Here is a 14,761-nt window from a genome sequence, read left to right as displayed (position 1 = left end):
AACCGATCAAAATGTGAAGTACTAGAATACACAAAAGGCTCAAAAAGCGAAAACAAATATAAAACTCGCATTTAATATACAAATTTGAGAAGTTACTAAGAAAATAACCACAAGCTCATTATCTTGTGGTATAAAATCTGGAAAATCAAGAAAAGATCAAAGAAAAACATTCTTCTAAAATTTGGCGCGAAATAACTTTCTGGATAACTTGAGATAACAGCTGGCAGCAAATGTCACAAGTCTTCCCCAGTTTGGATAAAGTTGTTTTTTACGTGCGGGGATCTTTGGACTTTCCTCTGGTATTTAGAGCAGCTTCCTGACCAGTTTTCCACCTGTTATTTAATTAAAGCACAATGGCAAGAGTTCTAGTTGGTGTCAAGCGTGTTATTGACTATGCTGTCAAGGTAAGTCTAGTGATATTTGGCTGAGAAAGATGGACATCAGTTAGGGGAGCTTCCCTGATTAGGGCATTAGTGATAACCTTGCAGACTCAAAGTGTCTCAAGTGTTACACAATCTCGGGAATTGGCAGACAGATAGAAAAATGCTGCAATCACAGCCTTGAATGGCCCTCGAAACTGCAAATCATCTCGAGGAGGGTTCAAAAAGTCAAGCTGTTTACCTTTCAGAACGAAATCTGGGGCTTTCTAATCATTCCTCTCACGTTCCCTCAAGCTCCTCATTATATTTTCCTATGCTTGAAGCAATTTATGTAACAATTAGATTAAACTGACTCGGTGGATACAGACAAAAATTGCTTTGTTTGGGTTTGAGTTAACTGAGATGTATTGTCTGGGCAGATTCGGGTGAAGCCGGACAAAATGGGAGTGGTGACTGAGGGTGTTAAGCACTCGATGAACCCCTTCGATGAGATTGCCGTGGAGGAGGCTGTGAAAATGAAGGAAAAGAAGCTAGCTTCGGAGATTGTTGCTGTGTCTGTGGGTCCTGCACAGTCACAGGAAGTAATCCGAACGGCTCTGGCCATGGGTGTTGATCGTGGGATTCATGTGGAAGTAGCAGGGGCAGAGTATGAACTCCTTCAGCCGCTGCATGTGTCCAAAATCCTAGCCAAGTTGGCTCAGGAGGAGAAGGCAGACCTTGTGATTCTTGGGAAGCAAGCCATTGATGATGATGCCAATCAAACTGCCCAGATGACAGCTGCCCAGCTCGATTGGCCCCAAGCCACTTTTGCCTCCAAGGTGGAGCAGACCTCTGACGGCCTCACAGTCGTCCGGGAGATCGATGGTGGCCTCGAGACCATCAAATGCAAAGCCCCAGCAGTCATTAGTGCTGATCTTCGGCTCAACACGCCCAGATATGCCACTCTTCCCAATATTATGGTGCGTTTATACCATTTTTCGAGCCTTTCCACATTCCCACATTATTATTTTTCCCGCAGAAAGCCAAAAAGAAGCCAATCAAGAAGGTAACACCGAAAGATCTGGGAGTTGATACATCGCCCAGAATTGAGGTAATCTCCGTGGAGGATCCACCAGTTCGTCAGGCTGGGTCCATTCTGCCCGACGTGGACACTCTCATTGGAAAACTGAAGGAAGGCGGACATATCAAGTAATTTGAAGCCGAAAGTCAGACTCCTAATTCCCATCAAAAATCCCAATTGGCAGTCCATCCCCAGAAAATTTGTGCATTTAAAAGAGGAATTTAATAAGATTTTCTATATCGGAATAACTTTTGTTTCTCTGGTTCTCCTTGTTCTCGTACTCTTCGTACTCTTCCTTTTGGTCATTGAAGGCCTTGCAGTGTCGAAGCCCCGCCCTCTATATTTTTTCTCAGTATCTCTGGATTTACAGCAGGGATCGAGATGAACTTTTAGTATATCTTAGCTGAGTCCAAGACCTTTCCATGGATAGGTCAAACTCCTTTCTCTAATGTTCCTGACTGGAGCTATTGGCTGTCAAATAATAAAATTTGATCAACTTCCTTTTTTCTAATATGGCTCGATTTGCAAAATTTAATCATGATTGGATCAAATGAAAGGTTTAAGTTAGAGAAATGATGCAATTTTTCAGAACTAACTTCGAGATGTTTTTATTTCTAATGGCACTGGCACACATTTTCAATTAAGTTAAATTCAATCGATTGAAATTTTACTTCTTACTCTTCCAAACTAGAATAAGCTATATTTGTCTCTTTCTGTCAAATGAAAATTTTGGAATTTCATTTTCAATTTCAATTTGCATTTGACAGAAAGGGAGAGCTACATCTGATTTCAGTTTGAAAGAGTAAAAGGTTAGAATTTCATTCGATTGAAATTCACTCAATTGGAAAGGTGTGCCAGTGCCATAAATTTTCAAGTATTTTTTCAAAAAATATTAAATTCTGGATAAACTTGAAATTTGATGTAGATTCTCAGTAAAAACAATTTAGGTTTAAAAATTCAGACGCCATTCTTAAAATTCGATATAAAAAAAAACATTGAAATAACCTTCAAAATGCACTAAAATTGCATTAAGATCTATAAAAATCCTAATAACATATCCAAATTGACTTGTCCCACTCCAACTGGTTTTTAAATTACAAATTTAACCCTATTGCCTCCGGTACACCTTTTAGATCGGTAAAATTTTACGAAATCAAAATTAGGGGCCTTTTCTTTCTCATGAGATTTGTATAAGTGTGTCTCCTTCTTTAGAACTCAGAATTAGGCTGAAAACTAAATTTGATTTGATGTTTGAAGAAGAGTGCAAAAGATGATGGACACATGCAAAATTTTTAAGAAGGAAAGGGTTGTAGATTTTGACTTGAAGAAATTTTACCGATCTAAAATTTGATCGATTTGATTATTTTAGTGCTAATAAAACATTAAGGAAATTATGTTAACTTTCTAAGATTTAAGTGTACATTGAGAATTTAACGTTGGCCGAGTTTCGGACTACAACACCATAAACAAGTAAGTTTGTGCATATTTTGCAAAACATAACCTCTAATGACCCGAAGCATAGTTTAAATTAGTAATCTTTACATTTATGATGAAGGAATGTTAAGGACACTGAGCTAAAATTCAATGAGTTCCATTTTGAAGCAAAGTTTGACTATTTTAAGCTTTCAATTTTTAGGTCATGTTGACACGGTAAGCGGCTTAACCTAAAATATTCAAAATACATCCGCTCTCTGATTTGAATAAGAGGCACTCGGATCAAAAAAAAAACTAAGTCGTATGCATTTCCCTATTAAAACAGCGTTTTTTTTTCTCTGAGCTCCTCATAATTGAAGACAAAATATCATATCCGCTTCGTTATTCCGGTGGATTTTTTGAATGTTTTTTGATTAGAATTTAAAAAAGGTTAATCAAAAGACATTATTAGAGAATTCTTTGTTTTTAACACCCATTTAATAAATAAAAACATTAAAGATTAATTCAATTTCATATTTCCCTTAATCTGTCGTGTAGAGAATTTAATAATTTATATTAAGAATTGGGCCTTTATTTGATAAAGAATTTATTTTAGAATTTGAGGTTATGTATGATCTAACCTCAAAAAATCAAGGTTATGTTAATTCCTTACAGTACCATTCCAAGTTTATTCCAAAACGCTATTTTCTCTTGTGATTAAAAAGAAAACGCACCAGAAGCATTTTAAATGATATGTTGTCTTTATAAGTTTAACATTTCATGAATTTAAAATGTTAAGTAATTTTAGATCAATTTTCTAAAATCGTTTTTCAGTTTCATCATATTGGGGAATTTATTGATTACCTATGGCCTTGTTGCAATTTTTCAAATAAAATACTTCCGAAAACAAAAAATGATATGCTATTATAACATCAAATCATTCTTAATTTTAAGGTTTTTCGAAATCATTTTATGACCAAGTTTTTTGCGCGCAGGCCATAAGTAAAGACAGAGGCCACAAGTAATGCCGCCACCATAACTGAACCTCACTTTTAAAAATACAATTTGTGGAATTGCAATGCAACCATGACGTTGAGGATTAGAAAACCTTGGAACTTCTTTATTAAAAATTACATTTGCATAATAAAAATTTTTTATAAAGAAAATTATGAAGAAATCAATAACTACAAGTGCCAAAAGATTTTTTAAAGAAAAATTTTACATTCCCAATTTCGATTTTTTATAAAAACTCATTCGCGATTAACCCTTTAAGGACGAGAATGTAAAAAATTGGAGGTCAGAAAAAATTATTTTCTCTGACTTTCTAGGGCAAAACACAACTTTAGAAGACCATAGGAAAAATTTCATTTTTGGGTCACCGGTGACCCAATCGTCCTTAACTCTTTCGTCTCCTTTGGGACTCTGGGTACCCATGGAAAAAATAATTTTTTTAGACTATTTAGAATCGATAAAATTCCGATTCTTGTGGATGATTACAAACTATAAGGATGTCCAAATCTAGAATATTTTTTGCAGGATCCCAATTAACTCCTGAGCTAAGATATTCTTGGTCAAAAATCGTGAATTTTCGATTTTCTGCTTCCTTGCACATATTGTGACTTTTTTCATATTTCTAGACCCGAATAAGGAAAAACCTCTCGGGGCCAATAAGTATGATAACTATCAATTACAGATTACATAAATTCGAAAAACAATTTTTTCATAAATTTTCAAAAAACTTGTTCAAAGTTGATGGGTACTCTCGTCCCCAAAAATCTAGAGGTCAAATGTAAGGTTATCCCGCCAGTGCCCGCCATTTGCTTTTTGACACCAACCTTGTAAGAAAATTCAAGCGGGAGCGAAATTTTTGTCAATATGGCCGATAATTTTGACATTTGGCAGCGAAAGAGATTGCTTTCGGGGAAGTTTTTCCTATTCTTCCAGATTTTGGTGAATTCTGATTGTCCAGGAAGTGTTTTTTTGGCTCTTGAGAAAGCTTAATGTGTCTGCAATAACATCCTGTTGAGAGAAATGTGTGTTAAAGTGTTATTCTGTGAAATATTTTGAGGAATCTGTTGGCAAGCAGGAGCTGAGTGTCCTTTTCAGCACTTCCTGGACATCCCACAAGATACTGGTCAATAATTCTTCTTGTTTTAGTGATCAACATTGTAAAGGAGTTATTTGACATGCAAAAATAATTCACAAAATTGATATTATTGGCTTTTGGAAAATTGAAGTTTGTCCAAGTTTCTATCTTTTGCGTTCTTTAGGGGACGAGAGTTCCCATGAGTTTTCCAATTTCCCAGAGGTGGAGAAAATTCTTTCTCTACAAAAGTATCATATTTGACCAGTAAGACTTACAATAAAGTGAGTTTTACTGAAATTCGTTCGCTGGATATGTTGTGGTCCGGAAAGAGTTAAAGGGTTAATGAATCTAAAATGCTATGCTTCTACCTCTTCTACCTAATTTTCTTATTTAGTCAGTTACCTTACAATGTGAGGTTATGCTAAACATAACCTTCACAGACCTATTTAAACTTTTAATATGGCGAAACTTTAAAATTCTCAGAATTATAAACAATCATATTTATGTATTTTAATTTGTTCATTTGAGAAAAAAGATAAGTTAAAAATACGAAATTATATTTTTTTAAACATTTCTTTTTATTATTATTCTAATTCTTCTTATCTATGGAAATAAATTACTTAATAATAATTTTCAAAAATGAATTTTTATTTAGTCAAGAAATAAGTTTTCTATGTACGCAAAATTTAGATTACAAAATTGTAAAATAATTTTAGTTCTTGAGATATCTTTGTCAATAAAAAAGTATTTTTTTATATATTGTTTTTTTTTTACATATTACTGACTATAAAACGGCTTCGGTTTTCGGTTTCGTGAACGTGTCCAGTTTTAAAGATTTGTAGGCTATTTAAAGGTCTGTCGGAGCTAAAATCTCTTAAGTACCAAAAAACCACAAAATAGTTTGGCCGCTTTTTTCAAAAATTGTAAATTCGTCAATAAATTGACAAATGGGCGTGACTTAAAATTGCCACTAAGTAGAGCTTCTTTAGGAAATTAAAAGGTTCCTCCCTTCAAAAAAAAATATCCAAAAACGCAGCAATCTTCTGTATAATAGGAGATTACAAAAAAAACAAGTGCCTATTCGCTTGTCAACCCTTTTGCTTAATGTCAAATGGCCCTTGATTTCTCCTTCACAGCTAAAGGTCTCCTGCGAATACCAAAGAACGGCAAAAAAAAATTGTAATTTTTTTTTCAAAAGTTGTTTGTCCATAAATTGTAAAGGGGCGTGACCTAAAATTGCCACTGGGCGGGGCTTATTTAGAAAATTCAGATTTTTTCCCTGCAAAAAAAAATTAGGCACCTTTCTGTAGGAGCCTTTGAAAAACATCAAGCGACTCTAATGGGTTAAAAAAATTGTTTGTTGTGTGTTAAGAGTTTATTCCACCAAAAAATTATGAATAATTTGAGATAAATGAGCGAATTAAATACAAAATGTGTTGAATTACAATTAGATTAGATCTGCCACATTCATGGGCATCTCGTCAATCTGCGTGGAATAGTACTGTTCAATGTCCCGGAGAATCCTGATGTCGTCGCTCTTGACGAAATTGATGGCGACACCTTTGCGCCCAAAGCGTCCGGATCGACCAATTCGATGGATATAGAGCTCACGATTGTTGGGCAGATCGTAGTTAATGACCAGAGACACCTGCTGGACATCAATACCACGCGCCCAGACGTCCGTGGTGATGAGGACACGACTCTGTCCAGACCGGAACTCCTTCATGATTTCATCTCTTTCCTTCTGCGGCATGTCTCCGTGCATGGAGCTCACGGTGAAATTGGCCTCACGCATCTTCTCCGTCAGCCAGTCCACCTTCCTCTTGGTGTTGCAGAAGATCACGGCCTGGGTGATGGTGAGAGTGTCATAGAGATCGCACAGAGTGTCAAACTTCCACTCTTCTCGCTCCACGGCCACGAAAAACTGCTTTATGCCCTCCAACGTCAACTCATCGCGCTTCACGAGGATCCGAATGGGGTCAGTCATGAACTTGGATGTCATCTCGAGGATCTCATGGGGCAGAGTGGCTGAAATCAGGCATACCTGAGTTGCTGGAGGAAGATATCGGTACACATCGTAGATTTGCTCCTTGAAGCCCTTGTTCAGCATCTCATCGGCTTCATCCAGCACCAGCATCTTGATGGAGCGTGTCCTCAGCACTCGCCGACGGATCATGTCAAACACCCTTCCCGGTGTTCCACTCACAATATGCTGTCCGTAGTCCAGCTTTCGGATATCCTCTCCCAGATTCGTGCCTCCAATGCAGGCATGACACTGCACATTCATGAAATCCCCCAGAGCCAGGATGACTTTCTGGATCTGAACTGCAAGCTCCCGGGTGGGCGATAGGCAGAGAACCTGCGTCTCCCGGATTGTTGTATCCAAACTCTGCAGAATTGCAATGGAAAACGTGGCAGTTTTCCCGGTACCAGACTGTGCCTGGGCAATCACATCGCGTCCTTTGACTATTGGGAGGATGCTGCGCTGCTGTATAGCCGATGGTTTCTCGAAACCTGTCCAGAAAATCAAGAGAAAGCCATGAAAATCCGAAGGAAAACAACATTTTGTGAGGTTATGTTGCAACCAAAGTGACAGTTGCTGGGAAATTCACTCACCGTAGGCGTAAATCCCACGCAGCAGCTCCTCCCGGAGCCCCATGGAATTGAAGGTGGGCACCACCTCAATATCCTCACTTGTTTCAAACTCAACATTGCTCAAATCTTCGGTATTTACTCCACCGCGACGCGCTGCAGCCATTTTTATTTAGCTTTTTTCACTGACTACTTCTCTCACTCACTTCACGCTAGGGGGATCTCAGAGCGATTTGAAGGGGAAAAATCAAATCAGCTGTTATCCAGGTTTATCCAAATTAAAGGGCATTGGCGCCTAATCTACGGAAAATGTGAAAATTTGCATTTTCCAAGAATTTTTTACTATTTCTCGTACATCAGGATGTTTTACTACGAAACCCTCTTTGTTTGTATACCCTTTATGTGTTCAATCATCATCCTCTGCATCATCTGCTGCAATTCCTTCCAGGAGGAATCACAATCTCATTCGAGTGAGTTTTTTCTGGTAATTCCTCGTCAATTCTGAGGTTCATTGCAATTTTCTGCAGGTGACTCAACTGAGAATCAGCCCCTCAGGAGGGAGACTCAACATCTATCTACTTACAATAGATCTCTGGACATTTTTGCTCCATCTGCTTCCATCCAAGAGGATGAAGATCTTACGACGATACTCACACCAATGCTAACCAGGGATTCCAAGGCCCCAGTGTACGAAATAGATCCACCTACTTATGAACAAGTAATGGAGAATGAAGCTCTCTACCATCAAAGCAGTAAATGATCTCAATCTACCTCGTGAAGGACTCCAGGATCTCCAAAATTCCTACGTCCAATTGTGCCATATGCAATGCTTTACATTGCAATTTTCTTATGCTTCAAGTATTTTTTATTGATAAAAGATATTTTGTAAACTTAACTGCGATGTAGGAAGTGCTTTTAAATAAAATATTTATTGTTTTGAATATAGTTTTGCTCATTTTGCTAAACAAAAAATGTACAGTGGCTTTAAAAAGAATAGTCACACAGTTTATTTATAATGCCTAACGCACAATAACTTTTGTTTTGTAAACATGTTTTCGAAACTGACTATAAGAGTGAGCGAGATGACTAGATCTAGATCTCACTCCTTCTCACAGGTAGCTCTGAAAACATGTTTACAAACAAAAGTTATTGTGCGCTGGGCATAATGATTTTAAATTAAGCTAATTCAAAACATGCTTCAAATGGAAATTTTTCGCTACTCCAAATGGAAACATCACTGTTTTCATGACAAATACAGTAGGGCAAAGTGCCCATGCTTGATACCATTGGAAGCTTCGTAATGACTAAGTTTTTCCTATGTTTTTCAATAAATATGACTCCGAAATATATTTTAAAAATTGGCTACTTTCCCATAGTTTTTAAACTATGGTTTCGTTGAGTCACATACATATTGTGAAACATAGAAAATTTAGTCGTTACGAAGCTTCCAATGATATCAAGCATGGGCACTTTCCCCTACTAAATTATTATATTTATATATTTTCTATACCTCAGTTTCATTATTTACTTAATTTTGCACCTAATAAAACAAAAATTCATTCATATTCACAAATTTTAATTTGGTAATTTCTCAGAAAAATTAAAAGTGTACCAGTGGAAATCCAATTTTTTTTTTCAAATTTCAATAAAATTGTACATATCAGGGATATTTTTTAGATTAAACTGAAATTGACCTCACTTCCAAAAGTAAGGTCGCGATATTGCCGGATTTAAGTTGAAGGAAGAAGCATATAATTTTATTGTCTCTCCCCTTTTTCTTCAGTTTGGTATTCTAAAACATTGCAAAATTCAAGTAATTTGAATAATAATTTTAGTTAAAAATTTCTGTCAAGAAGAATTTTTGATCAAAAATAATTTATTCATCCAAAAAACAATCATATAAAATTTGAGATAAATTTAATTTATAGCCTTGAAAAGGCAAAAATACAACAGTAACTTAATATTTGTTAAATTGTTTTGAGTACTAATCTAGAGTTTTGCCTTAAAGAAAGTTAATTGCACGTTTATTTGAATTTGGAACTTTGCTGTTATAAGGTTATAAGGGTTATAACAATTTTTTGAGGTTAGATTTTAAATATAACCTCAAAATATGAGGTTATATTTTTTTTAAGAATAATTCTTGCTTCTCTTGGAGAAACAGATTAAAAAAAATAACTGTCTATTACGGGCTTCCAGACCTAAGGCTTAAGAAGCATTTTTTCTTAAAATAACCGAAATTCTTATAATCTGCTTATAGCGCTCTTAGTTTCGTGACTGAAACTGTACAGTGTACGTGGTCCGCTCTCTAGAGGGCTTTTACAGCTTCTATCACTTCTATCTACTACAGGAATTTTAACACAAAGTCCTCATTATAAGCCTTTTAAAGGTTATGCCCTAGACACACGACTTTAAGCCGAAAGACGACTCAGTAATCAAAATAATGATTTTACTAAATTCCCCATCAGTTTCTCACTAACTAGAGGTTTCCTGGCTTAAACCGAGAGACGAATTAGTCAGAAATTGATGGAAATATAATCGGATATCATTATTTTGATTGTAATGAAGTTAAGCCGTTTCTCGGCTCAAATCGTAAGGGCCTTGACAGACCTGAGGATTAGCTGAGAGAAGGCTTAGTGTAATTATATTCAAAATAATGGTTAGACTTCATTTACATCATTTTCCACTAAGTCGTCTCTCGGCTTAAGTCGTAAGTGTGTCTAGGGCATAAGTGTGGTTAGAGGGCTCTAAATTAAAGACTTCTCAAAGCTTGGTTCTGTGCTGGGCATACTTACAACTAAAGTCCGGAGACGACTAAACTCGTTCATAACCAAATCGGCAACTATTGCTTTTTAGAATTTTTTTACAGGTACATTTCATTTGATTTTTTACAACTTAAATTTAAAATTTAAAAGGAATGGTTAAGATTATTTTTAATACTTTTGGAAGAGGAAGAGGAATCATCTATTAGCTGGAGGATAGCGGTACAGTGCCTCATTCTGCATGACTTCTTCGTAGGATGGCGGATCCTGTTCTAGAATAGGTGTTGGTGGAGGCTCTGGGGGCTCATGATCACCCGGATCAAGATCATTACTGACTCGGCTCGAAATGCTTTGAATTGGTGGTTGACTAGAACTGGAAGATGTCCCACTGGCTGCAAAAAAAAGCAGGATCCATATAGATCTGTGGCCTGAGATCTAGCGATAAGGGGAGCTACTCACAGTCCTGGGCGGGAATGGCAGTATTGGCAATATCCTCAGACTTTTGATCACAACATAAAATGCAGTATACGATAATCAGGCAAAAGAGTAAGATCAAAATTATGAGTATAGTAGGCACTGTTTTTAAAATTGGCATATTTTTTTGTGTAATAAAATTGTCACATCTTTCTCAAAACAAAAACCTTCAATGAAAACATGATCTCATTCTCATGCATTTCTAATGAGATAAACTGGGATAACAGCTGATTACTGATCACCTCTGTTTAAAATTTAAATAATTATTTTTTCTTTTCCGTTGATGGCCTTAAAGTACAGTGGTTGCAAAAATATTAGGAACAGAACAAATATTTCTAGAAAAAAATACTATCAATGATTCAGGAAGATTTTGTATGAAGGAATTACGGTGTTATCACACTAGGATTTTCACAATTTTATTTTAAATTCAATTGAGCCAATTGATCATTATAAGATTTCTAGAATTTTACATGAAAATTCTGTCAGGACAGATTTTGCTAGAAATTTGCTCAATTTTAAATAGCACCGCGGGATTTTTGATTGTGAATGATTTCGGAAAATGTCTGATAGTACGCTTATAATTCACTTATATGTTATGCAAAAGAATCCCCGAAGCGAGAAGAAAGGGTTGTATGCAAGGGGGCTCATGAAAAGATTTCCATACAGTCTTGTTGAAAATCTGTATGAAGTTATCCCAACTGGGATTTCTTGACACAACACTTACCTTCGAATTGCTTTGGAGGAACTAAGCAAATTACTCCCGATACTGAAGCTTCACTCACGTACAAGTTTAGCCAGTTTAACACTTCGAAGCTTTTACACAATGGGATTTTCTCAACAAATTTCATTAATGACAGAATTCTGATTTTTCCACCATTATGCGTGTAGAAATGATACCTTTTTTTAAAACGCAATTTTTGAGTTTAAGTTGCTTTAAGTGGAATTCGCAGTGGATATAAAAGAAAAAATAAATAGAGAAGCAAATTTAAAACAAAAATAGAAATATATTTAAAACTTTGCGAAAGTGTCTACAAATCTCTAATAACTTTCAGGGATGATTCGGATTGCACCTTCATGTGAGTGTTTTTTTTTTGTAGAATATCTCCTCTATTTAGGAAAAAGAAGCAATTGAAGTGATGGCTCTGCCAAGAATGAGCGCATGAATATCATGAGTTCCTGAAAAAAAAGGATTTTTTTAAGTATCCCAAATACACATTCTTTAAGATTTTAGATCAGAAAATTTAACGGAATCGAAATTTACATTCCCTTTTTCCCAAACAATTGTATATTTCTGTCTCATTCTTCCACACTCAAAATTCGATTGATTTAAATTGAATTGTAATGTTCAAAAGAAGACTGTCAAAAAATGGGACAGGCATATACAAAAAATTTGAGAAAAAAAGAGATGTAATGTCTTCGCCACACCTTTTAGCTCAGTCTAGTTTTTCATGAAACCGAAATTCGAGTGCCTTTCTTTCTCAAAAGATTTGCATAAGTCTATCCCATTCTTTCGGTCTCTTCTTCGTCTTTTAAACATGATACCTAAAAAGTCGGTCTCAAAATTGGACTGAACTAAATTAAATTTGGTGTGACTTTCAAAAAATGAAGAAGAGTGCGAAAGAGTGGAATAGACATACGGATACGAACGAAAAGTTTTTAAGAAAGAAAAAGGATGTGAATGGAATTTTGACTTTATGAAATCATCCTGATCTAAAAGATGTGCCGGAGTCATTTGATATCATGAAATTTTCCTGATCAAAATGCTACCGGAACCATTAGAATTAAAATTTACCCTCATATGTATTAACTGCTTCTAGATTCATTGCATGTCGAATTATATGATACTCATCAGCTATTCCATTCCCTCCAAGCATGTCCCTGGCAACACGTGCAATTTCCAGCGCTTTTCCGGCATTATTCCTCTTGATCTAAAGTAGGATTGAATAAAAATCCAATAAGAAACCTAACAAATACGCATTCTAGCAGTTTTTGCAAAATTGTGACATTTCTAATTCGAAACTGGGATTTCCTAAAAAGATTCAATTTAATTAATCTATCATTACCAGTGAAATCATTTCGGGAGTGTGTTTCTTTTGGTCCTTAAGCCGTCCAACTTGTAGACAAGCTTGCAAACCCAAGGATATATCCGTGATCATATTTGCAAGTTTGAGCTGGATGATTTGATTTGCAGCTATTGGGCGTCCAAACTGTTTTCTGTCCAAAGTGTACTGACGAGCGATGTGAAGACACGATTCTGCAGCTCCAAGAGCACCCCAAGCAATTCCATATCGAGCATTATTGAGACAGCCAAAAGGTCCTTTGAGCCCTTCAACTTTCGGCAGAAGATTTTCCTCAGGAACACGAACATCATCCATTAGAATCATGCCAGTTGTAGAAGCTCTCAGTGAGAATTTTCCCTCAATCTTGGGAGTATCGAGTCCTTTGGAACTCTCTGATCGATCAACAATGAATCCTCGAATCTTCCCATCATCGCATTTCGCCCAAACGATAAACACATCTGAGATTGGGGAATTTGTGATCCAGGTTTTGCTTCCGGAGAGTACATAAGTTTTTGAGGCACTATCGAATTTTGCACGAGTCTCTAAGCTACCAGGATCACTTCCATGATTTGGTTCTGTGAGCCCAAAAGCACCAATTAACTCTCCACGAGCCATTTTTGGAAGGTACTTTTCCTTCTGCTGATCGGTTCCATAATCATAAATGGCTCCCATTACCAGAGAACTCTGGACACTGAGTGCAGATCTGTAGGCAGAGTCTACACGTTCAATTTCTCTCGCCAGAAGACCATAGGCAACATTGGACACTCCTGCACATCCGTAACCCTTTATTGTGCATCCCAGAGCTCCTAGTTTTCCAATCTCCTCTAAAATTTCCCGATGGAATACTTCATTGCGATTCGCTAGGACTATTCTAGGCATTAGACTCTCTTGGCAGTACGCCCTAAACGAATCTCTAATGGCAATTTCATCATCAGTAAACTGGGACTCGAGATTTAGAGGATCTTCCCAGTTGAAAGCAACTAAAAATGGTGATTTGTTGATATTTATTTAATCGCCTTTTTCCTCAAATGTGAATAGTTTAAATAGACATTAATCGTAAATGAACTCAATAGATATGATAGATTGTTTAATATTTATTTAGAATAATACTTTCAAATAATTATTAGATTTCGTTTTTGTTCATGCAAATCAATGATTACAGTTCAGAACTTTTATCAATAACAAAAATCTTAATAATTATTAGCTAATAGCTTTATGAATCCTCGGCAATTTAGTAGTCCAGCCAGCAATCATGGTAATCTCTTGAATAGCAACAGCAATTCATTGATTGAACAAGCCCCTCATCCCATTCTTATCTTATCAGTGCGTCACACGCTCCGCGAAATATGCCATCAATGCAATACGCAATTCAATTAATGTGAATACTATGGATCAGATCCTCCACTTACCTCTACTTCCGGCGGATGAAAAGCCTTTTGACCGGAGAATTCATGGAAAATAAGAGAAAAATGAATTATTTCACTGAACCTTCCCGGACAGAAGAAACATATTTTCCGCAGTAAAAATACCTCTGAAGAAAGTCTTGTGGGCTACGGCAGTGAATCTTCTGAGAAAGGCCATGGCTTTGGCTACTAAACACTGATATACAGAAGGAAAATCACCTACAAATTGAAGGAGAAAAACACTTTGGAAAACTACTTGGAAAAAATCAAACTCCACGCCGATGGAAACAAAAAAAAAACTGCTAGAAAACTGCGCCAACTTCACTCGGTTGTCAATACCAGCTGACGCCTGTCATGTTTTGGGGCAGTGTGTGATTTCGCCTCCGCGGATTTTGATTGAAAAACCCTAGTAAAATCTCCTGAATTTCTTCCTTTTTGCCATCAGCACCCGCAAAATACTCCTGGGCAGGTGTCCGTGAAGTGCGCGAGTGATTTTGTGCAAAATCTTAGCAATTGTGTGATGTTTTCTGTTGC

At 36.5% G+C, this 14,761-nt stretch overlaps 5 protein-coding genes across 5 annotated transcripts; 2 read left to right on the top strand and 3 right to left on the bottom strand.

Moving 5' to 3' along the window:
* Nucleotides 1-186: 186 nt before the first annotated feature.
* Nucleotides 187-1,685, top strand: LOC129807020 (electron transfer flavoprotein subunit beta). Its single transcript, XM_055855965.1, has 3 exons — nucleotides 187-404; nucleotides 800-1,339; nucleotides 1,399-1,685. Exons 1-3 carry the CDS (start codon nucleotides 354-356, stop codon nucleotides 1,570-1,572), a joined length of 765 nt encoding a protein of 254 aa, XP_055711940.1. The 5' UTR covers nucleotides 187-353; the 3' UTR covers nucleotides 1,573-1,685.
* Nucleotides 1,686-6,295: 4,610 nt separating this feature from the next.
* LOC129807019 (eukaryotic initiation factor 4A-III) lies at nucleotides 6,296-8,238 on the bottom strand. Its single transcript, XM_055855964.1, has 2 exons — nucleotides 7,556-8,238; nucleotides 6,296-7,453 (listed from the first exon to the last, which is right to left on the bottom strand). Exons 1-2 carry the CDS (start codon nucleotides 7,695-7,697, stop codon nucleotides 6,387-6,389), a joined length of 1,209 nt encoding a protein of 402 aa, XP_055711939.1. The 5' UTR covers nucleotides 7,698-8,238; the 3' UTR covers nucleotides 6,296-6,386.
* On the top strand, nucleotides 7,893-8,291 carry LOC129806733 (uncharacterized). Its single transcript, XM_055855505.1, has 2 exons — nucleotides 7,893-8,001; nucleotides 8,059-8,291. The coding sequence occupies exons 1-2, from the start codon at nucleotides 7,893-7,895 to the stop codon at nucleotides 8,289-8,291; spliced, it is 342 nt and encodes a 113-aa protein (XP_055711480.1).
* Nucleotides 8,292-9,389: 1,098 nt separating this feature from the next.
* On the bottom strand, nucleotides 9,390-10,994 carry LOC129807018 (uncharacterized). The gene is made up of 2 exons (XM_055855963.1): nucleotides 10,750-10,994; nucleotides 9,390-10,682 (listed from the first exon to the last, which is right to left on the bottom strand). The coding sequence occupies exons 1-2, from the start codon at nucleotides 10,883-10,885 to the stop codon at nucleotides 10,489-10,491; spliced, it is 330 nt and encodes a 109-aa protein (XP_055711938.1). The 5' UTR covers nucleotides 10,886-10,994; the 3' UTR covers nucleotides 9,390-10,488.
* Nucleotides 10,995-11,748: 754 nt separating this feature from the next.
* Nucleotides 11,749-14,565, bottom strand: LOC129807016 (glutaryl-CoA dehydrogenase, mitochondrial). The gene is made up of 5 exons (XM_055855960.1): nucleotides 14,354-14,565; nucleotides 14,234-14,257; nucleotides 12,828-13,804; nucleotides 12,557-12,692; nucleotides 11,749-11,940 (listed from the first exon to the last, which is right to left on the bottom strand). The coding sequence occupies exons 1-5, from the start codon at nucleotides 14,403-14,405 to the stop codon at nucleotides 11,876-11,878; spliced, it is 1,254 nt and encodes a 417-aa protein (XP_055711935.1). The 5' UTR covers nucleotides 14,406-14,565; the 3' UTR covers nucleotides 11,749-11,875.
* Nucleotides 14,566-14,761: the final 196 nt, after the last annotated feature.

This window comes from Phlebotomus papatasi, chromosome 3, assembly GCF_024763615.1.
Source record: "Phlebotomus papatasi isolate M1 chromosome 3, Ppap_2.1, whole genome shotgun sequence".
NCBI classification, from domain to species: Eukaryota; Metazoa; Arthropoda; class Insecta; order Diptera; family Psychodidae; genus Phlebotomus; species Phlebotomus papatasi.
The sequence above is the reverse complement of the archived record's forward strand: the minus strand, read 5'-3'. Positions and strand labels throughout refer to the sequence as shown.

Bases quoted from the DNA above. Each gene is read 5' to 3' on its own strand.
- LOC129807020 (XM_055855965.1), top strand. From the start codon at position 354: ATGGCAAGAGTTCTAGTTGGTGTCAAGCGTGTTATTGACTATGCTGTC. The intron at 405-799 runs GTAAGTCTAGTG...TTGTCTGGGCAG, and splicing joins TTATTGACTATGCTGTCAAG to ATTCGGGTGAAGCCGGACAA. The intron at 1,340-1,398 runs GTGCGTTTATAC...TTTTTCCCGCAG, and splicing joins CCACTCTTCCCAATATTATG to AAAGCCAAAAAGAAGCCAAT.
- LOC129807019 (XM_055855964.1), bottom strand. From the start codon at position 7,697: ATGGCTGCAGCGCGTCGCGGTGGAGTAAATACCGAAGATTTGAGCAAT. The intron at 7,454-7,555 runs GTGAGTGAATTT...TTTTCTGGACAG, and splicing joins GCGTGGGATTTACGCCTACG to GTTTCGAGAAACCATCGGCT.
- LOC129806733 (XM_055855505.1), top strand. From the start codon at position 7,893: ATGTTTTACTACGAAACCCTCTTTGTTTGTATACCCTTTATGTGTTCA. The intron at 8,002-8,058 runs GTGAGTTTTTTC...AATTTTCTGCAG, and splicing joins GGAATCACAATCTCATTCGA to GTGACTCAACTGAGAATCAG.
- LOC129807018 (XM_055855963.1), bottom strand. From the start codon at position 10,885: ATGCCAATTTTAAAAACAGTGCCTACTATACTCATAATTTTGATCTTA. The intron at 10,683-10,749 runs GTGAGTAGCTCC...TTTTTTTTGCAG, and splicing joins TGCCATTCCCGCCCAGGACT to CCAGTGGGACATCTTCCAGT.
- LOC129807016 (XM_055855960.1), bottom strand. From the start codon at position 14,405: ATGGCCTTTCTCAGAAGATTCACTGCCGTAGCCCACAAGACTTTCTTC. The intron at 13,805-14,233 runs GTAAGTGGAGGA...CACCATTTTTAG, and splicing joins TTCATCCGCCGGAAGTAGAG to TTGCTTTCAACTGGGAAGAT. The intron at 11,941-12,556 runs GTAAATTTTAAT...CTTTTTTTTCAG, and splicing joins AGCAGTTAATACATATGAGG to GAACTCATGATATTCATGCG.